Source organism: Rattus rattus, chromosome 8 (genome assembly GCF_011064425.1).
Source record: "Rattus rattus isolate New Zealand chromosome 8, Rrattus_CSIRO_v1, whole genome shotgun sequence".
NCBI lineage: Eukaryota > Metazoa > Chordata > Mammalia > Rodentia > Muridae > Rattus > Rattus rattus.
In genome coordinates, this window is record NC_046161.1 from 18,890,817 (window position 1) to 18,913,962 (window position 23,146).

General features: G+C 43.0%; 1 protein-coding gene across 1 annotated transcript in view; it reads left to right on the forward strand.

Moving 5' to 3' along the window:
- Window positions 1-23,146, forward strand: part of Bbs9 (Bardet-Biedl syndrome 9) — a 405,125-nt gene that overhangs the window by 192,229 nt on the left and 189,750 nt on the right. Inside the window, 5 exon segments of the mRNA XM_032909494.1 lie at window positions 2,718-2,820; window positions 4,581-4,685; window positions 5,984-5,998; window positions 14,555-14,695; window positions 18,373-18,468. Of these exon segments, the coding sequence (XP_032765385.1) occupies window positions 2,718-2,820; window positions 4,581-4,685; window positions 5,984-5,998; window positions 14,555-14,695; window positions 18,373-18,468 (460 nt within the window).

Genomic DNA, 23,146 nt, shown 5'->3' on the forward strand with positions numbered 1-23,146 from the left:
GCTCTGAACCTCACTTCTAAAGTGTAGAACAGGGAACCCTTCACTTACAAAGCTACGTGTGATTTAAACGCTGCCGTGCCAAGGCCTGCACCCCGGGTTGGGCCGGCAGCAGCTCAGCTACACTTCTCTTTCCTTCAGTCGGTGTCTTCAGGAGGAAGCACTCGGCTCTCTGAGCTGTGGGTTTCTGACTTTAGAATGCAGGGTAGTTATCCCACAGGGCTGTGGAGATGCGGTGAGATCAGACACAGAAGCCACTCACTCACAAGCATGCTTTATGAGTGTAGAAAGCGATTGTATTTAATTCTATGGATGCAGACAACATTATGATATTGTTAATAGAAGAATACTTAATCGTGTCCTGTTAATTTACTGGCCCAGCCAGCTGTCTGAAAGAAGCTTGTGTATACGCTTTCCTCAGCTTTTCCTTGCCACAATCACCTTGGCGGTTTTGCCCAAATGGCCAGATGTTACTGAGGAAGTTGTGTTTTTGGAGTACAAGGTTCCATGTGGATTAGCAGTAAAATCTAAGGGCACGTTGTTTGTTTATTTGCTGTTTGCTGTATGTATTTGCTTCAACAATTTTCTCTTAAAACATTACTTTTTATCTCAAAACATTCTTGTTTGGATTACTTGTAGGTTGTCTAGAATGCATCACTTAGAATCAATATATAGCATTTATTGACTGTAATGTATGTATATAATGTTCGTAGGTAACTATACACCTTGGTATACTTTACACTAATATATTTGTGTTACTGAGAGACAGATGATGCACACAGTTTACTGACGATCAGCATAGGTTTCATCATAATGAAGACATAATTGCATTGTGTCAGTTAATAGCGTATGTGTCTCCCTCATGTGATAGCATCGTAATCAGACTGAACTGCTCTGTGTGAAGGAAGCACACAGAAGGCTCATGTTCAGCCAGGTTGCAGATAAGGACCACCCGAGGAGGTGAGACTCAGTACTTGAGTCTGCCTCTAGATATTCCGAGTGACCCTGTCTAGAGTGCTCATTGGCTGTCCGCTAATCGTTAGACAGAGTCCTCTGAAATAGACAGTTCCAAGTGGCTGAAACCTTCAGGAGATCAAAACCACGGAGACAAGATGTCCAGTGCAAGGCAGCAAGCTGTTCATTATTTGATACAGTCACTGACACTGTGGCAGTGCACCCATGAAGATGCCCAGGCTGATGTTGCTACCGACACTCCTCTTCAGGAGAGAGTGAGGCAGTATCCGGGCTTCCCGCATCGGCACTCCTCAGCTTCCCGGAAAACTACATCCCACAGACCTTACCTTCTGGTTCTTACAGGGGAAGGAGTTCTTGGCACCGCTAAGTCGGATGGTGGGTTTTTGGACTTTTGATCCCTCAGGAGTGTGTAGTTAACACCCTCTTTGATGCTGACTAGGACTGCTTATGCTGTCATATTTCTGTGATCAGAAGAAAATGTAGAGCCGTGATATGCCCTAGAGCTGTAAGTCCATATAAGTGAGGAATTGCCCTTCGTAAAGATAAGTATATTGATTCTAGATAAGGTAACTAATCCACGCCAGTGCACCTGCGTATAAGGAGAGAACAAACACGGTCATGCCGGGCAGTTCCTCAGCAGACGAGAAGACGTTCTCTCTCGGACACTGAGGGTCACTGTATACAGTTGAGCAGCTCACAACAATGGGTAGCATCTGTGCACATCTGCAGCCACACCCCATCTAACTGTAGACTATTTTTATCCTTTTAAAAGAAATGACAATAGCTATTTAATTGTCATTCTTTATCTTTTTCATTCTGCAGCAGCTGCTAATGTATATAGTTTTCACAGAGGCACTGTTCTATTTACTGTATTGAACATTTAAATAAGGTGTTTTTCTTGGGGGCGTTTCACAATAGGCTTCCTCTGTGTAACACATAGGTACATATTGGGGAAGTGTGTACAGTGTAGTTGATCATATTTAGCTCTTGTCCTTTTTAACACCTCGATGACTTGTTGCCCACCCACAATTTCTGTTGCCTTTGTTTTTTATAAATTAACGAGTTCAGTTTGCGTTGACCATATATTCATGGTATGAAGTTATCCACTGGAGTGTGGTCAACCCACACCGCTCCCAAAAAACTGTCTCTCCCTGCCTTAGAAGTCAGCAGCTGTCAGTTTCCCCTCAGCAGGGGTGAACCCTTTCTCCTCCATGCTGGATGGTGGACTGGCTTAATCTTAGTCAGGTCTTATGCACCAAACCATTGCTGCCATGAGTTCATGGGTGCAGTGCCCTGGCCAGGTCCAAAGTCACTGTTTGAGCTCAGTCTCCCAGCCTGGGCTTTAAAGTATTTCTGCTCCCTCTTCTGAGGTAGTTTCTGGGCTTTGCAGGGGAAGAGGTCTATACATTTTGTGTAAATAGAATTATACTCGATGTGATGATTCCTTGTGGTTAGTCTGTTTTTAACTTAGTTTAATAGTTTTCATAGTGTATGTGCCAGCTTCTTTTCTTTTTGCTGAATATAATTTTGTGGTGTAGACCCCACTCTGTTTGTCACCGTGGTGAGTGTTGGCCTCCTTGCTACTCTTTGGCTACTGCGAATGTTCTGCTGTGACTGTTTTACAACAGCTACTGTGTTTTACCGGGTTTCCTAACTTATTTCTTAACGATCTTTAGTTGATCTTAATAGTTTATCAATGTGATTAAGGTGAAATGGTATATTATTAATAATTTCTGTGTCTTTAGATTACCCTGCAGAATCAAGTGGTGTTGCAGAAGGTCAAGCTGTCAGTGTATGTGCAGCCGCCATTACAATTGACTTGCGATCAGTTTACCTTTGACTTTGTGGGTAAGCTTCTTGTCCTGTACTGGCCTTTCCTGTGGCGTGGGGTGCTCTAACAGTGCGCTTATCTCAGGGCTGCATTTCCTTTCTAAGTAGCAGCCCTGACATCTTCCTGGGAAACACTTGCATTATTTCACTGTTATTTCTTCTCCACGTAGTAAGTAGGGTTATTTAATGAATAATTTTTTAGATTATACATTTCTAAGTAAATTCCTTAACTAGCTGTATCTATTTATTGTATTCAAATACTATAATTTGAAGGCTCTCTGTCTCTCTCTGTCTCTCTGTCTCTCTCTCTCTCTGTCTTTTCTGTCTGTCTCTCTGTCTTTCTCTCTCTCTCTCTCTCTCTCTCTCTCTCTCTGTGTGTGTGTGTGTGTGTGTGTGCGTGTGTATGTGTGAGCTGCCAGGGATTGAAGTTTCATGCGTATCAGGTAAGAACTATACCACTGAGTTACGTCCACGGCCCTGGAAGTCTTTCTCTAATTTTCCCCAGTAACATTTGCAGATAGAACCTGGCTTAGGACTGGGCCCAAGTTTGAACTCTGTCTCCTACAGTACTCGACGCATGATTTGGGTGACCTGTTTTAGTAGCTCTTTTAACTGGTAAATAGAGAATAATAACATCTGACAGGATTGTTTGGAAAGTGTAATTAGAAAATGAAACTATAAAGAATATAGTAAGGTATAAAATGCTAAACATGTCGTACAATGGCAATTATTAAGGGCTCTTTGTATAGAATCCCACTCGAAACACAGTTGTTAGTTGTTGGTCCAGTTAACATGGTGTCTTGGTTAGCTTTAAACCCCTCTCCCTCCCCCTCTCTATCCTCTCCTCCCCCTCCTCCCTCCCTCCTCCCTCCTCTCCTCTCTCTCCTCCTCTCTCTCTCTCTCTCTCTCTCAGTTTTAAGACAGGTTCTCTCTGCATAGCTCTGGCTGTCCTAGAACTAACTGTGTAGATCAGGCTGTTCTTGAACTCTTAGAATGCTGGGATGAATGTCAAGGAGTATGTCTCCAGCTTCCTTTCTATTTTAAGCAATATTTCTAATTTGTCTTTCTTTACGAGTTTTAAAATTTTTATTTTTTAAAATTTTTTCACATTGTTATTTTAATTTTTAACATTTATTTTGTATTCCCATAAATATACATATGGATTTTACTTGCCATAGTTTAGAGGAGAACTTGCAAGAACGAGTTCTTTCCTTCTATGTAAACCCTGGAGTTAGGACTCAGGTTTTGGGCGTGGCAGCAATGCCTTTACCTTCTGAGCCTTCTCGTTCTGGTAATCCTTCTGAAACATTCTCAAGAATTGTTCTGGTTAAACTCCAGAGGCTCTGTGTGCTCCAACCCTGGGCAGCAGCACAGTCAGACTCCATGACATGTTAGCGTGCCATCCACGTCCCATCCCATTCAGACTTCGCTGTAGCCACCACAGACTTTCTGGCGCCTTTATGTTGCCCCTGTTTTCTCTGTCTGTTGACAAGGTGAAGAGATGTAGGGTTGAGGACTAGATACCACGTGTAGAGTCCGTTCCTGGCCTATAACAGTGTTGTCACCTTGGTTCTTACCTCTGTAGTCCGGTCCCTTCACAGTTACACAGTGGAGGTGATAATGGTGTCTGCCTACCTTACAGCATCTCTGCGATGACTGTAAGAGAGGCTGCTCAAAGTGCTTACTGAAATACCCGACGCATAGTAGATGCTGCACAAAGTTTAATTAATAATTGCCCCCATTGTGTAACATATGTATGACTTTCATGTTCCCTGTAGCACCAGACATGACCAGCATCGTAACATTCTCTGTGTACCTGAAGAAAACTTATACACCATCTGAATTAGAAGGAAATGCTGTTGTTTCGTACTCCAGAGCAACAGGTAAACATGGTGATTTGCAGCTTCATAACCAAGTTTAAATTATTGCGGCTGGAAGCTAAGTGACTGTGTTTAAGGATGTTCCCTTCTACTGTGAATGACTCCCAGGAACTGTGGTGCTGACAAGTGTGCTCGCCTGGTTTCTGTGGGTATGGTCCTCTCCTTTCCCTCCATAGCAAGTATTTTATTAGCGCTAGGAAAATGCTCTCTAGATCAGACTTCATTTATTTAAACCACAAAATCTAATACGAATTAGGGAGAAAACAAAGGTTCCTATAACCTTAAATCGCTATTCAATCTTAGATAGTTCTTAGCCTACTAAACAAACCCTACTTTCACGTTAGAGTGTTTGAGAACAGGTCTGTAACATTTTTTCATCTGGACTTCAAGTCAGTGCTTTCTTTTTACTTTAAGATTTAAATTTTTTTTTAAAGATTTATTTATTATATATAAGTACACTGTAGCTGTCTTCAGACAGAAGAGAGCACCAGATCCCATTACAGATGGTCGTGAGCCACCATGTGGTTGCTGGGATTTGAACTCAGGACCTCTGGAAGAGCAGTCAGTGCTCCTAACCACTGAGCCATCTCTCCAGTCCCAAATTTTTATTTTTAAAATCAGCATGCAAATTGTTAGATATCATTAGATTGTACTTAGTAGGCATTGTTAGGTTGTCTGTAGTCTAGGAGGGAGTAGTAGCTTGTTAGAGCTTTGAACGTGGTGGATTTTGGTGTGATACTCTTTTCCTTTCCTGTGTGGCGATTATCTCCCAGCAGCAGTTGATGCCAGTTGTTGGTTAGAATATAAAGTCAGTTGTCTCAGTTGAAAAGTGTTTCCATGTAGGAATGTAGCAATGCCATTTCAGTGTAGCAAAGCTGGTTGTCAGCTGTCACAGCAATTTCATATTTGTGTTTTGAAACCATTTTGGACAGTTTTCTTTTTTTTTTTTTCTTCGGAGCTGGGGACCGAACCCAGGGCCTTGTGCTTGCTAAGCAAGCGCTCTACCACTGAGCTAAATCCCCAGCCCCAATACTGAACTTTTTAAAAGCATATTTACACTGGAGTAACATTCTCAGAGTTTTGAGAACAGAGGTGTAAATAAATACACTGTTGAATTTCATTTACTTGGGGGTTGCTCTTCAAATAAGGCTTTTGTTTTCTCAGAGGGAAGTGTGGCAGAATCTTTGAAAGTTTAAATTGCATTTCAAACAGATATGTATCAAGCTTGTGTTGCAGCCTTGCCACAGATAATTAGTTTGTGTTCCTTCTCTCCCTTCCTTTGCATTGCTTCTAACGGATAGATCGAAATCCTGATGGTAAGTTAAAAGATAAAGGGAAAAATGAATTTCCAGGGTAAAATAAAATTATTATTGCTAAACTCAATGGGCATTATACCACAAATGAACCCATTACATATACTTACGGCGTAACAGACTCCTTCAAAGTGAGGCGAATGTCTTAGTCTTGCTATGAAGGGAAGTGTGCCTATTTTTAGAGGGTTATCATTACAGTTGAGGTGAAGGATTGGACTAGGATGACTTTCTAAAACAGATTCACTTTATTTTTAATTATGTGTGCGTATGTGAGGCTGTTGGGTGTGTGTGCATGTGTGAGTGCAGGCACCCTGGAGTCCAGAAGAGGGCTGCCATCCCTTGCAGCTGCAGTTAGGGAAGAGCGAGCTGCCTGGCCTTGGGAAGAAGAGCTTGTGCTCTTAACTGCTGAGCCATCTCTCCAGACCCATTGTGCCTTTTTTGAGAAACATCAGAAACATTGGCAGATTTTTGCTGAAAGTCATTAGCACATGTTTCATATTAGATTATTTTACTTCAATTAAAGAATAAGGAATTATAAAGTACATGTCAGTTAATTTTAAATATTCTTCCACATCCTCAAGCAGACCAACCTTTGTGTCTTGTAAGAGTGCTGTGTGCACTATTATACAACTGTGTCTTGCCTCACCCAGAAGTTCTGGATGAATGGTCTGGCCACAGGGGTTAGTGCTGTATCTCATTTTACCACAGGACATGCATACCTCTGTGGCTGTAAAACTATAAAAAATAAAATGCTGTCTTGTCACTAGGTCCGACACCGCAGTGACCCAAGATATCTGTTGGATATCTTAATCTCAGTCAGCAAAGCCTCTCACCCGCTCTGCTCCATCCCATATCACACTGCTGAAGGCCTCTCTCTGAGCCTGGCAGCAATCTCTCACCCACCTAGTTCCCAAGGCAGGTTTCCAGCATGTCAGAAACACACATCCCAACTCTGTGGCGGCCCAGTGTCTCTAGCCGCTACACTCTCTTAAACTTAAATCACTACATGAAAGAACACACAACACAATAACCTCTGATCCAATTGATAAGATATAATTGCCCACCTAAACATACAAAGCCCTGTACACATCCATCGCTTAGGAATATTCACAACAACCTGTAAATACACAGAGTGGAATCTTAACGTCAGCCTCCATGTTCTCTCTGCAGTTTCATTCCAGTCTCCTCCTCCTCCTTCAACTTTTCTCCCGCCCATCCTTCCTTCTCATCCAATTATAGGCCTCGTTCTAGCTTGTACCTGCCTTGACCTGCATAATGACATCATCCCACATACCTCAGTTTGAGTTTGTTTCTTAGGTTTTCCAATCGGTGTGAGCTTTAAGGATAGAAATGTGTGACTCGTGTTTGAATTGCACAGTGTCAGGGTACACACTAGGCATTCAAGTATCTCTTAATGTACTCTTCCCTTTAGATATGTAGATTTAACCTATTAGGTTATCTTTATTAAAGATACCTTCTAAGACAAATTTTATATAATAATATTTATAACTAGTTTTAATTAAGTAGAAATAACTAACCCACCATTAAACCTGCAGTATTTACTCACACTGTCCTTTTTGCTCCCTTTCGTTTTTTCTTATACTTTGAGACAGGGTCTCTCTAGATGGCCCTGTCTGTCCTGGAACTCACTGTGCAGGCAAGGCTGTTCTAGAACTCACTATGTAGATCAGGGGAGCTCCCAAGGTCTGCCAGCCTCGCCTCCCTAGTGCAGGAAGGCAAGCACCACTACCCGACACTCACCGGAGCTGGACAGTGATGCAGTTAGGGTCACATGGCTTCTGCTCTCATGAGAGCTGAAGCTAAGCATATATATATGAGAAATGTCTTAATTAGTAATAGTGTAGATTTGTGGCTTAGTAACATGAAACTTGATAAGATGAAGTTGATGAAAAACTAATATTACTTAAATTCTAATTCTCAACAGTGTATGTAGCTGGTACAATTTTAATTTAAGTTTTGTATCCTACCACATTCTTCAAGCAGTTAAGTTTAATAGAGTCCATTAAGGTTGCTGCTGAAAGATGTTTAACCCCTTTATCGTAAGTTCAGCTCAGACAGTGCCAGAAGTAGAAAACATGGAAATTTTCATATTTTAATGCACAGGCAACAATGATTTTAAATAATTTTGGACATGGTTTTAACTATCAGTACACATGAGGGAGTGGAATTGAAAATGTCAGCTGTATCTAATAGTAAAAAAGCCCAATCTCCTGCCACTCAGACTTGCCCCCCACAGGCCTCCTGCTGCAAAGACAGATCCATTGAGGTGTCCTGGTCCCCTCAGGCTGGGTTGCAGACAAGTACCTCTGCTCTCAGGCATCAGAGAAGCAGGAGGTGAGGCTTTATGTGGTCCCACAAGAGTTAGCTTCCGCTGTTTCTGCACTGAAGTTCCATTCCGTGGGCAGAGGAAAACATGGCTGCAGACGAGAGGATCTGTGGCCAGCCACTCCTGGAAGGTTCCAGAAGCCCTGGCGACCGACAGAGCTGCTGCTCCAGGCTTCTTGTTTGCACTAAGGAGTTACTCCAGCACTTTCAGAGAGACTTTGCAGGCCTTCTATAGAAGGGTGATGTGTAGATATGGCTGTCTTCCTCCTGTATATGTGTACACACAGACACAAGCACACACACACACACACACACACACACACACACACACACACACACACACACACACACACACACACACACACACCGGCCCTTTTTTTTTTTCAAGCACATTTTGGCTTCCTGTTTAAAAGTGGTCCTGGGCTGGTGTGTATGCCAGGGGTAATTACAATCTTTATATTGGAAAAATTGTTCATTCAGGGTGGTTTTGATATAAAATTCCTCTCTGGTTGATAAATGATTTTGTGATTAATTACATTGTAGTGGTTGCTACTATCCATTTCCTCTAGTGGGTTATAAGAGGGAAGCCTGGGAAAGAAAGGTGAGTATATTTGATTAAAGATTCAAAATGCTGTATAGCAAAGTCAGACTGGTCAGTGACTAGATCGCTGTCAGAGCCAATGAGTGATGAACACTCTGTTCCCCCAGATGAACCAGCCAGAGCTCAACCAGCTAGGGCTGAACCAGCCAGGGCTCAATCAGCCAGAGCTCAACCAGCCAGGGCTGAACCAGCCAGGGCTCAACCAGCCAGGGCTCAACCAGCCAGAGCTCAACCAGCCAGGGCTGAACCAGCCAGGGCTGAACCAGCCAGGGCTGAACCAGCCAGGGCTGAACCAGCCAGGGCTGAACCAGCCAGGGCTGAACCAGCCAGGGCTGAACCAGCCAGGGCTGAACCAGCCAGGGCTCAACCAGCCAGGGCTGAAGCAGCCAGAGCTGAACCAGCTAGGGCTGAACCAGCCAGGGCTCAACCAGCCAGCTCTACTGGCAGTTTTCCCAGCAACATAGAGTAAGTGTCCCTGATGGCACAGAAACAGGACCAATTAGTCTTACTTAACAGAATCAAAACTGCTTCAAGAACAACACTGACCATATCTTTAATTTTTCTCTTTTTCTTGAAGCAAGGTTCCATGTAGCCCAGGCTAGTCTCAAAGTTGCTATGTAATTCAGGATGACCTTAAACTTCTTATCCTCTACCTCTGAATTCCAGCTCTGGTTACAATGGTGCCACAACACAAGGCTTGAAAGTTCCCGGAATAGATGTGATTCTTTCCTTAAAGGAAGTTTATTTTATAGTATTGTTTCTTTCCTGCTTCTAAGTGTGTATGCCTGTGCCTAGTGCCCAAGGAGAGAGAGTTCAACCCTCTCCCCAGCAACTGGAGTAACAGAGGATGTAACTCATCATGCGAGTGCTGCAAGTCAAACACAGGTCCTCTGGAAGAGCAGCAAGTTCTTTTAACCATGGAGCTGTTTCTTCAGCTCCAGTTTTCTTCTCTATTACAAGCATGTGTACACACACACACGCACACACACACACACACACGCACACGCACACACACACAGACAGATAGACAGACAGACACACACAGAGAGACAGACACACACACACAGACAGAGACAGACACACACACAGAGAGACAGACAGACACACACACAGACAGACACACATACATGCACATGCACACTTGTCCCCTCTATGAGCCTTTAGCTCCAGATTCTTTGATACATTTATAGCCTGAAGAATAATTAATTGGGAGCCAGATTTGCTACTGTACATATCTCAGGGGAAACACACCTCTGACAGGAAGATGTTCCTGTCTAACTGAGCACTAGAGATTGTTATCATAGTGAGTGGGCTTTGCTTGGACTGGAGTGGACTGGAGTGCTACACGGTAGCAGCGTTCTAATTTTCTTTCATAAGCATCATCTTGTTAATCTAGCATCTTAGATATTAATCTGACCCCTTTAATATTAGAACCATATATTTTATATTTTCCCTTTCTCAGCTTGCTATGCTTGTTTAAAATGCTTTTCATGAGACTTAACCAGAGAACAAAGTATATGATGGGTTTTACTGCTGTGAACAGACACCATGACCAAGGCAACTCTTATAAGGACAACATTTAGTAAGGGCTGGCTTACAGGTTCAGAGGTTCAGTCCTTTATCATCAAGGCAGGAGCATGGCAGCATCCAGGCAGGCATGGTGCAGGAGGAGCTGAGAGTTCTACATCTTCATCTGAAGGCTGCCAGCAGAATACAGGCTTCCAGGCAGCTAGGATGAGGGTCTTAAAGCCCACACCCACGGTGACTCACCCACTTTAACGGAGCTACACCTTCTAATAGTGCCACTCCCTGGGCCGAGCATATATAACCCTTCACATCTAGTTTCTCAATTAAAAAAAAATCATTTTTTTTCTTAGTGGCAAAATATTTCAAGCTGTTACTATTTAAAAAGTAGCTATAATCAATTTCTTAAGTAAGAGTGTCACGATGGTCCAAATAATGTTTTCCAGATGTCCTATGGAACAGGCTCATAGTTCCCAGAGTAAGAGAAATTCCGGAGACATTTTACAAACCCTAGCTCCTGCAGACCTTGCCCTGGAGTGTCACTGTCCCGTGCCAGTGACATGTGAATTCTATTATAATGCATTTTCCCTACTGAGCTAGTTAGTACTGCCTGCGTGTTTTCATTTCTTTTTCTGTTTAAAAATACTTGCGTTTTTGTGTTTTTCCATTTTTGTGTTTTGTGTATGGGTGTTTTGCCTCAGTGTGTGTGCACCACATGCATGTGTGTAGCATGTGCACCACATGCATGCAGTACCTGCAGAGGCTGGAAGAGGGCGTCAGACTCCCTGGGACTGCAGTCATGGTCAGTGTGCTGGGAATTGAACCCAGGTCCTCTGGAAGAAGTAGCCAGTGCTCTTATCCACAGAGCCATCTCTTTAGTTTGTTTCCATTCTGAACCCTATATTCTCACCAGTTTCTTTAGTTTAATATAAAGACAGCGTTGTTGGTCATTCCTAACCGTTAAATCACAAGTCCATGTGCCTGGTGCAAACGGTGTAGAAGCCAGGTACCGGGTTTGAAGGGTTTGAAGAAGATTCGTTTGAACGGTTAACTTAGGATTTATTTGAAAGTATGGATTCGATTGCTTCCTTTGTGTATAGACCAAGCAGAGGCAAAACGTTTTTGTTGTCCTGTTCATTTAAAGTTAAAGAGATAGAAGCCAGCTTTGTCCTTTCCACACTCTGTCTATCAGCCCGGGCTGTAACCTATGTATTAGAATAGAATCCTGCTTATGACTTCATTTTCATAATCTGAGGATGCGTGTAATATATGGAAATTTCCTTAAAGTTAGCAAAGGAGCACTTTGTAATTTTTTTATGTGTGTGGTGGAATTGAGAGCTGTGGCTTGGAAAGTATCTTAGATCCTGTTACCATAATATTTTGACTCAAAACATTTCCTCATTATTAAGTACAAATGCATATGCCCCTAAAATCCTCACAGACCATCAGCAAGTGATACTCAGGGACCTTTCTGAAGAAACACCAGGTATAGTTTACATCTAGGATTCCGGAAGTGGATTTAACATCTGTTGGTTATGAACAAAACCTGAGCTAGGTGGGAGATGATGGGTAATAGATTACGTCGAGGAGAATGACAGGTAATGCCCCACACGATCAGAAACCGCATTTAATTCCTATCAGGAGACTCAGCACCAGTGATGCCCTCACTGTCCTGACTGGAAAGGAGACAGTCAAGCCCATCCGTCTTCAATGGGATTAAGACAACTCAGTCATCTTGACAAAATATAGTTCAAATTTCAAGGCTCCTGCTTGGGTCACGTAGCCATATTTTAACTGCTTCTGTTTTTACTACTTTTGAGTTCTCACTGACTCTGCTACAGAGAAATGGAGAATCAGTGAGTGAGCCCACCAAGCACAGTAGACATTTTGAGTTTTCTGTTTCTGTACAGTGCTTCACTAAGATACAGATGTCTATGTTTTTGTTCCCATCAGAATCATAGACTGAAAGGAGAGCAAACTTAATGTTAAAGTACTGATCTTTAGATTTTATAAATAAATAACCTTATAAATTTAGTTTCATGCTCTGTAAAAGTCAGAAAAGTGACTTAAAATAAGTTTGAGAATTATTATTCAAACTTGTTATTTAATGCAGTTATCTGCTTAACTATACCCGCATGAGTGCTGATAACATTTATGGTTAGGTGGTTGGGCTTGAAAAATTAGAACTTAAAACTATAATGCGAATTAACTTCTTGATGAGACCTAATTCTACTAAAAATGACATTTTTGATAGCAATGTGTAAAATCGTCATAAACTTCAGAATTGCTCCTGTACTTTGTACTCCTGTATTTCCATAGTCTTGATTTACTAAGAATAGTGACTAATATAACTTGAATCCTCAGTGCGTACAAACAGCTGATGAGCTAGAGCGCCTTGGGTACGCTGATGTGAGATGACAAAGAGTTCACAGAAGCTGTGTGCTTATCTCTGCTACTTCAACTGATGTGGGCTAGGGCTGGGCTTTGAAGACATTGACGAATTGTCTCAGTGATTGGATGATTCTTATGTTTTCCAAATGGGCTTGTTTGCTTTTTAAAGATAGACCTTAAGCCTACATTCCTTTAAACTCTTTTTAAAAATATTTTTTTCACGAATTCCTTAAGAATTTCATACAATGTACTTCAAATATACTCACCACTACCCTTCCCCCTCTCCTCCCAGGTCTACCTCTTCCCAGCCCCCTCTGCTTGGTTTCCTCTTCTTAAAGAAGACTGCCTTGCAGCAGACGTCCTGGCCCTTGGCTCTCACAGTCTTTCTACTCCCTCTTCTGTGATGAAGTCTGAGCTGTAGGGATTGATGGTCAGTGTATCAACTGGGGACAGGCAGCCAGTGTTCAGCTTTGTGTTTTCACAAGTACTGGCTTTCCCTAATGGTCTTTCTCTGCTATAAAGGGGAGCTTCCCTGAGTGAGGTGAGAGCTACACTTACCTGTGGATATAAGGATGAGTGTTTAGAGTGCAGTTATAAATTACACTGGTTTACAAACATGGCAGCCGTAGGTTCTCTAGACTCCGTGGCCTTACTGGGCACGGGTTCATTTTCTAGTTCCAGGCATGCATTCTTTCCGGCTGAGCCCAGTTAGATGGTTGTTGATTGCCCCAGGATAGAATACCTCTATCGTGTCTTTCAGAATATTTGTCTAGTCTGGTCATCGTGACTCTCAGGCCTTAGACCCGGGTAGTAGTCTTGATGGCTCTTCTCCCTTGGTAGCATGCGTTGCTCTTTCCCAAACTATAAGACCAGTTCTCAGGGAGGAGCCTTCTCGGTTAGTTCCTGCTCGATTCTCCCAGGTCCTCTGTCTGGGAGCTGATCAGGGCAATGCTAACAGACTATACGTTGTGTGTGTGTGTGTGTGTGTGTGTGTGTATGTGTGTGTGTGTGTGTCTGGGGTACTGTGACCAATGACCTGAAAGGAAGCTTCCTTCCCATGCCAGAGTTTTGATAGTCTGTTTTGTGGTGAGCATTTGTTACCACAACTGGAGTAACTTCTATTAAAGTATTTATGCATACCCATATTGTATGTATTTTTAATTGAACATAGAATGGCATAATTCTCTATGGCTCTTTAAAGCATCCTTAGTGTTATTTACTCTCCTTTCCTCTCTCTGTTACCCCCACCCAGGTAAGTCTTCCTTCTGTTTTCCCGTTTCTCCCTTTGTAGTGACTCTGTCTGCTGCTGCTTCTTCTAGAGCCCCCCCCCCCCCGACACCCCATGGCCTTTCCCTGTCCCTTGTCTCTTCACTTACTTCAGGTTGGGGACTTACATCGAAAGGTTCAGGGCTAGGGGCCACCAGTGAGAGAAAGCGTGGGGATTATCTTTCTGGGTTACCTCACTCAGTATAATGTTTCTTATTTCTTCTTATTTGCGTATATTTCCTCCCTCCCCTCCCCCTCCCCCTCTCTTTTTCCTACTAGAATCTGACCCCGGGTAATGCATGTGAGTTCTGTGACCTAAGCTGAGCAGGCGGCAGGCGGCAGGCTTGCTAGGGCGTCTGCTTGGACTGCACATTGTTTCTTCCCAAATTACTTGTCAAACTCAGATCTACATTTTCTTTTTTAAATTTCAGGTATTCCTCGGGTTATCCAATGTAAATTTAGACTTCCTCTGAACCTAATTTGCCTCCCCGGTCAACCTTCAAAAACTGCAAGCCACAAACTGACCATTGACACCAATAAATCTCCTGTCAGTCTGCTGGGCCTCTTCCCAGGTAGGACTTGGAGTCATCTGCCATGAGCTCAGAAATGGGGATTCCACAGGGAATAGGTAATATCAGTACCTGATCGGTGAGGACACCGAAGCACTTAGCATCCTTCTGGTCTCATGCGCCCGTTCAAAGGTCGCAGTCTATTCGAGTAAGGTTATGGTAAGATACACCTTTTATATTTAATTGCCATTTTTATAATCATTTTGCCTCATTGTTCATATATAAAAAAATCAAATGTTTCTTGCTAGGTTGGAGGTTTTGCTTCTAAATGTAAGTGTTTATTGTTCAGTGTTATTGTAGATAGTGGTTCTCAACCTTCTTAATGCTGTGCGACCCTTTAATAGAGTTCCTCATGTTGTGGTGACCCCAAACATAAAGTTGTTTCTGTTGCCACTTCATGACTGTAACTTTGTTACAATTACGAATTCTAATGTATAGAGCTGTGTTTTCCAGTGGTCTTAGGACCCGTGGAAGGGTCATTTGACCCCCTCTACCCCGAAAGCGGTCTTCACTCACAGGTCAGGACTGTAGACCCTTTGGAAACTTCTGAGGGTTGTCTCCTGGATGGCTGTTCCTCATGGCTGTTCCCATTCCTCATGGCTGTTCTGTCTACGGCACCTGGAGGAGGAGCAAACGGCTCTGTCCTGTCTTGGGCTTGAGGGCCATAGAGTAGGTTGGGGTGATTGGTGAGGGTGAGACCTTCCAAAGAAATAAAGCCCTAGGAGAACTGCAGCTTTGATTAGGTAAAACAGCTTTGCAATCAAGGTTTGGAATATACCTCTCTCTCTTTTTTTCTTATTTTATTATAACTTTTTTCAAACAATATATTTTGATCATGATTTTTCCTTCTCCCACTTTCTTCCTGCTCCATCCCAACACTCCACCATGTAACTTGATATTCTTACTTTCTTCTCCCTGCAAACCTGCCCACCCCCCCACCCCACTCCCCCACTCCCACTCCAAACCCTAAGCAACTTTCACCAGAGTTAGCTTTGTGCTCATCAGGTACTGGGCATGGCCGTTGCCAGCAGTTACAAGTTGCAAATAGTTTCTTGGTTGGGGTGGGAAGCTCATGTCTACCTCCCCTGTTAGCACTGGGACCCCATGTGGCTTGATCCTGTGTCAGCCTTGTGCACGCAGCCACAGTCTGTGAGTTCATGTGCACATCAGGTACTGTTTCCTTGGAGTCGCCCATCACCTCAGGCTCCTATAGCCTTTCCAGCTCCTCTTCGGATCTATCCCTTTCTTAGTAATGACCTTGAATCAAAAGAAAAAAACCTTAGCGTTGAACAGCTTTTAAAAGTACTCTATTAGAATTCGCCTTGCTCACTGTGGATGCCTCCTCACTCTTGTGTTTGAGGAGTAGGGTTTAGGACCCACAAAGTCTGAGAAGTTTGTAGTAAGTCACTCTTTGTGTTGTTATATAAAATGCTTTGTTTGTTATTCATGGAGAGCAGGGCTTGTTTACTTTGAGACAGGGTCTCACCCTGTAGCCATGGCTCTCCTAACCCACTCAGAACTCAGAGAGATCGATCCACTTGCCTCTGCCTCCTGAGTGCTGGGATTAAAGGCGTTCATCCCCACTCGCAGCCACCAGACAGGCTTTAAAATCTTTATTTACTTGTTGCTATGGAAAACAAAATCTCTAAAGTGTTCTGTTCCTTTGAACAGTCCTGCAAGTCTTGGTTTTGAATTGAGCTTGTGCACACACAGTGATTTTTTGTGCTTTGCTCCCTGTTACTTTCTTCCTTTCTCCGGTCTCTTCCTCTCCTCATTTCTGTAACAAAGTTGGCCTGTGAAATTGTAACGGCCACTTGCCTTGCAGGGCCTTGCATGAATCGATTAATCCCCTGGACTGTACTGACTTCCATGGAGGCATAGTTGGAAGTTATACGCTGAACGGTAGTAACACATTAGCCAGTGCTGGTGATAAGGTTTAAGTGCTAGATTTCAAAGCCCTAGGACTGAGTGCAGTCGTAGGTCCTGAGCCAGAGTTATTGTTCAAGCTATGAGTTTACAGAGCTTTGTGGCTCCTACTTTTCTACTGTCTTGGAGCCTGCCTTGTTGACATTGTAGGAATAACAACCCTGTCAGCATTTTACTGCTGTAGAAACAACACAGTGACAAATTAAAAAATATTCTCCATAAGATCGTATACATTTTAAATTTAATGAGCATGGATCATGTTCATTATCCATTGTATTCCACTATCATGGAATCATACAGTTGCTTAAAGTAGATTTCACAACATCTGTGATAAAGGCTCCTTTACATTGACATGAGATACAATGGCTATGTCAAACCTACAGATTCTACCTAAAGAAACAGATTAGTGAGCTTCATATCAAAGAAATAGCTTTAAATCTACCCCTAATTGTTTGTTTACTTCTTTGCAAAGAAATGTAGGGCACATGTGAAATGATTTTAGCTTTTATCACAAATAGTTTAGAAGTTTAAAAAATCTAGATCAGTCCACACAAGGGACCTGCTGCTAGTTCTCCCGTCCAGGAGTGCACAGGTCTATGTCTCTTCTTTCCCTGATGCAGCTACAGTGATGTTTGCAAGCTTTACCCCCGTAAAGACTTTCTTCCATATTGGTTAGGGACATGTTTGTAGACCACAGATATTTTCATTCATGGCTTTAATTATTGCATGGTATTTCGTTATAGACGGACACCATGAAATAATCTGACTCATATTCTATTTTTAGATGTTTTATATTATATTCTTGTGATAATGCCCTTGCAAAAAGTAAAATTTATGACCATTTCTTGGATAAAGATGTGAAAGTGATGGTAGGTTAAAGATATGGTAGGTTAAAGGTTAAGACTACCTCAAAAGTGTTTGAAATATAGTGTAAAGCTGACTTCTTCAATGGCCACACTTTGTGTTAGAAGATTTTCCTCAACCCAGTGAATATAAATTTTTTGAGCACAGTCAGCTGCAAGTGAGGTAAACCCATGGTGTTTGAAGGGTAAATGAACTAAGTGTGCTTGGACTTAATGATATTATAATTTTATAATGGTGTTATTGTGGTGCAATGCCTTTATAATATGGGAAGTGTCTAGTATAGAGTGAACGCAGTCTCTAGGACCCTTCAATACAGACCGTTCATTTTTGTTTTGTTTTAGTTTTGGTGTGGATATAAACACAAACTTTTTAAATATTTCAGGTTTTACCCAGGTTATCTCTTCTGACACTCTCGTACTTTTGTCTGTGGCTACTGCTGATTTCAGTCTCTCCCCCTGTCTTCTTGGGGACAGAAGCGTAGGCTGGCTTCACACCAAAGTTCTTTCTGCTCCGATCCTGGGATTATTGGCATGCACCAGCATGGCCAGTGATATTTTTTCTGAAGTCGGATTGGCCTTTTCCTAGGTGTCTGCAATTCCGAGATCCTTCCTTTGCCTTCTAGAGTGATGTTTTCCCTTGAGTTTATCCTGTGACTGTTGAGCCACACCCGGACTCAACTGTGGAAAAAGAATAAGAAAGAAAACGACGTCATTGTAGAGTGCTGTCGTGAGGCAGAAGTTCGAGTGTTTAGAAGCTGCCGTAGATCAGCTAACACAGCTCACACGTGCATTTCGAATATTAACAGTGTGAAACCTCTCCAGTTGACCTTCTGTTTGAAAGCAGTGCTTCCTCCGTGATTATGCACAGGTTCCTTCCCCCTTTTCTTACAGACTTTGCCAACCCGTCAGATGATGATCAAATGAACGTAATGGGCTTCCGTCTCCTAGGAGGCTCTCGAGTGACTCTTCTTGCTTCCAGAACTTCCCGTAAGTAAAACCGTGCTGTTACTGTTGCTGGAAAGTTCAGCTTAGGGCACTGTATCACACCAAGGACATCACAGAGGATGAAGGTGATGTCTGGCCAGATGTGACAGGCGAGAGGCACATGTATAGGGTGTGTTTCTCCCAAAATACTGTGCTCCCCAGTCTGTACCCAGAAAAGCTTGTTATCTTGCACTCTCTCCCAGAGTAATAATATAACCACAAAACTCAAAGTCACACCCATTATGACGATTAAACAAGTTTTAAGAAGGAAGTAATCTAAACAATAGCGTTAAACCAGTGAGCCTGATAGGCTCTGCAGTTTTGTGGGTAAGGATGTAACTTAATGATAGGGCACTTTCCTTGGATTTGATCTCCAGCACTGCAAAATGTAGACAATATCCTAAAACTTTAGAATGAGGCTTGCCCTTGGGACACTGTGCACCTGCAGCCAGGCTGGGCTGCCTTGCAGTAACGGAATGAGACATGAAGATATCTTCTTGGAAACCAGAAGTTGTTAGCGGGAACATGTTTCCTGTCGATGAGCATGACTACGTTTCTACTGCTAAGATCATATAGGCTTCTAGAGTGTGCCAATAGCAACTCATGAAATAAAGGAGAATGCAAGGAGATATTCTAGAGTAAAGCACACAAAGTAAAAGGTTCTTTCAAAGAGGAAAAGACAGTTTGCTACTTTGTCAGTCTCTGTGATGAGTCATGACTACAGCCATTACCTGGGCAGCACAGGGACTGTTCCTAAGATGACGTCTAAAGGCCTAACAGATTTCTCAGTGCTCTGACCATGGCGCTAAGTGCAGGCTCACGTGACTGGCAGGCTTTGCTTAGCTTTACTCTTCATTTGGATGTTGGAATCATTCTGGTGCATTTTCTTATTTAATTTATCCCCTGGTTAAACTAAAAATTTGTCACCAATCTTTCTTTTGGAAGTTTTGAGTATCTTTCTGATTTAAATCAATGGTGCTTGATTATTTTTAAGATAAACTTTTCTTATATGTATATCAGCATTTGCCTACATATGTATGTGTGTGTGTGTGTCTGTCTGTCTGTCTGTCTGTCTCTCTCTCTCTTTCTCTCTCTGTGTGTATCTATCTGTCTGCCTGCCTGTCTGTGTGTGTGTGTGTGTGTGTGTGTGTGTGTCTATCTATCTCTCTCTGTGTGCGTGTGCATGTGTGTGTGTGGGCGTGTGTGTGTCTGTCTGTCTGTCTCTGTGTGTGTCTGTCTGTCTCTGTGTGTGTATGTGTATCTATCTCTGTGTGTGTCTGTCTGTCTGTCTCTGTGTGTGTATGTGTATCTACCTCTGTGTGTGTGTCTGTCTGTCTCTCTGTGTGTATGTGTGTCTGTCTGTCTGTGTGTGTGTGTATGTGTGTCTGTCTGTCTGTCTGTCTGTCTGTCTCTCTCTCTCTCTGTGTGTGTGTGTGTGTGTGTGTGTGTGTGTGTGTGTGTGTACCATGTCCGTGTCTGGTACCACAGAGGCTAGAAGAGGTTCTGTCCCTGGATCTGACGTTTCGGGTTGGTTTGAGCTTCTCTGTGGGTGTAGGGAACTGAACCTATGTCCTTTACAATAGCAGCAAGTGATCTTAATGTCTGAGCCATTGCTCCACCACAGTAGGTAGTGCTTTGTAGTTAATCTTCAGAGGAAGCCATTTAAACAGCAAATAGGTTTTGTGTCAGTGGGTGTATTGATATCCATTTGCATGTTTAGTTGTTCTCTTCAGGCAAAGTGGCTCTTTGGGCACTTCATGTCTCCTTCCTATTGCATGCACATCACCAAACACGCAGATGTGTAACCACTTTGCTCATCTGTATGCTCCGCTCAGGCAGGGCCACACTGTGGGCAGACAGAACACAGGAAGTTGTATTCACAAGAAAGCTAAGAATGCATGAACTGAGGCCAGTGGGGGAGGCAGCCACTTCATTGCTGGGGTGGTCCTTTGACTTTAGTGGCATGGTTTCCTGCCCTAGCGATGCCTCTGTGCTGACGATGAGTGTGGGCGTTGAAGGAGACATTGCTGCTCCTCTCTGAACCCTCGGCGTATTGGTCCCCTTGTGCCTGACTCCTGTTGGGCATTTTCATGTTTGTAAGAAGCACAGAATGGTCATTCATATGAAGAAATCTGGATTACCAGATTTCCAGCATGTGGGAGGGACACAGCATTTCTTCTCGGCACACGATCCATAAGCCACATGGAGACGTCTTCAGCTCTTGGCTGAGTTTCTGTAGATTCCTCTGACCCACTTCCTTTAGAAGCCTGCTTGATAATCACGTGTGCTGCATGGAACACACTTTTCTCTTTTCTTTCTGAAGGTTGAGTGCAGGGCCTTGTACATGCTAAGTCCATGCTTCACCACTGAGCTGCATCCCCTGCTCCTTGTAACAGGAAGGATTGCATAAGGACAAACACTCTGATGGAAGGGTCCCAGTGCTTTGATACCATCTACGTTTGAGGATGAAAGTGGCTTGGTATTGGTGTCTTCAGAACAAGAAGCAAATTCTGGGAGAAACAGGAGGTGCCGAGTCCACAGAAAATTCAGACCTTGAATTTTAGAGCAAAACCTGTTGTCATGTCAGGTTTCTTCCCAGTAGTGATTCATTTATTGTAGCCATGCAATTAATAAAGCAGCTCTTGGATTTTACAGTGGAGAATTTGAGATAAAATTTGTTTATGAGAGTGATGGTAGAATGGGCCTGTCAGATCCAAGTTGCTAATGAGAGATGTAAAGATTACAGCAAACTGATATGTGATGAGAAAGAAATGGAGCCCTGGACCAAAGGCTGTGGTAAGGCTGTAGGAGTAGTGAGTCGGCGAGACAGACAGACGGTGGCAGTCTGGGAGCAGACTCAGGGCTCATGCAAAGGTTAAACAGAAGGCACACTGCTTTTTCCTTGTTTCATACATGTGTGTGCTGTATTTACGAATGTTCACATGTGCATACACATGTGTGTTTGAGTGTGGAAACTCCAGGCACTCCTCCACCTTACTCTTTGAGGCAGAGTCTCTCAGTCAAACCTGGAATTCATCTGTAGCACTAGCCTTGCCAGTCAGCTTAGCTCGTTCAGTCCTCCCAGCTCTGCCCTGGGCTGCCACACCTACTTGGAGTTACCTGTGTTGTGGGGATTTTAACTCAGATTCTCTTGTGTTGTGAGCCCTACTGCCAAACCATCTCCCCAGTCCTAGACTGCAGCTTCTTCCAATGAGGGGGTCTGTAAATGCAAGGTGTTCTTTGGGGGAAATGGATGTTTAAACCAGAGATGGTCAGTGTAGACAAAAGGAAGTACCAGGTGTGAGGGAACTAGAAAGGCCTGATTGACTTCAGCCCTCAAGTGAGAGAGGCCCACATCTACATGCCTCTGGGAAATTTTGGGCACTATGGACCAAGGATATCTCATATGGATCATAAAAGGAAAAGCAAGCTACCAACAAGAAGTAAGTTAGGATGATGAACTCTTCATCAACATTTCTTGTTTTCCAGATGTGGTGGCACATCCTACAATCTCGGTCACTCAAGAGGTGTCACCAGGACTTTCATGAGCTTCTGAAACTATGGCATCCAGCAAAATCCTGTGTCAAAGCAAATCAACAAACAAAAACTGACTAGCCTTCACCAGCCGACTGACCAGCTAGCCAATAAAACTGAATAGTGTCAGTTGGTATTGGACAGTGAAGCATTCCCTCCCAAATGGCTTGGGTGTCTGCGTCCTGCTAAGCTGGCAATGAGCACAGAGTAGTAAACACACTCACATTCGTTTGTATAGATTAAGCAGGCATTCAATAATGGAAACAATGACTAAACCATACTGGGCCTTCCCATGTTCTGCTTGATTTTACCACTTCAGAGAGGGAATGAATGGAATAAACTCAAGTCGGAAAGTCCCAAGCTTCTCCACTTTAATTAGCATGCTTTGGGACATGGTGGAAGAGTCATCAACATGAATGCAAAGATGAGTCACACGTGAAGGTGTCCCTTTTACTTTACAGAAGAGAGCACACGTGATCTTTAACCTTGCTAACTAAAGTGCATTGAAGCAAGGGGTGTGTGAGTTCAGCCCGTCTCTGCAGAGTAGGCCTTTGATGTGTGCTACCCAGGGACTAGCAGACATGAGGCTAGGACATCCCCTGCAGAACCAGTGGATGACAGTGGGAGAGACAAACGGTTAAGAAGAACCAAACGTTGATTTGCTGACACATGGAGTAGAATCTATGGGAGGCTTTGTAAAGACCTTGAGGAATAAATTCGAGAATTAGGTAAAGGTCAGTGTGGGATGTAGGAAAGATATCTTCAAATGTTGGCAGATAGGAAAGTGATTTAGACATAGTGAATTTTCCTGAGCTCCTGGACATCATGCAGTAGGGGTTCTGTGATAGTCCTTTAGTGAAGCCAACACTTTAGGGGCAATTAGGGATTATGATGGCTGGATCTGAATTCATCTGATATCTTCCTCATGTCCAGTGGGCACTGTGGGAATCGTGATTCATTAGTGAATATTTAGCAGTTTCTTCCCTTGGCACCAATTTGTCTATAGTGCAAATCTAGCTTTCAAAAAGAATTTTGAAAAGTACGTTTCAATGTACTTCCACAGTTTCTGTTAATATTGAAGAAGTTACATATTTTTAATTTTAAACTTACATCTGATGAACTTGTTGATATTCTTCCTCCCAGCGTT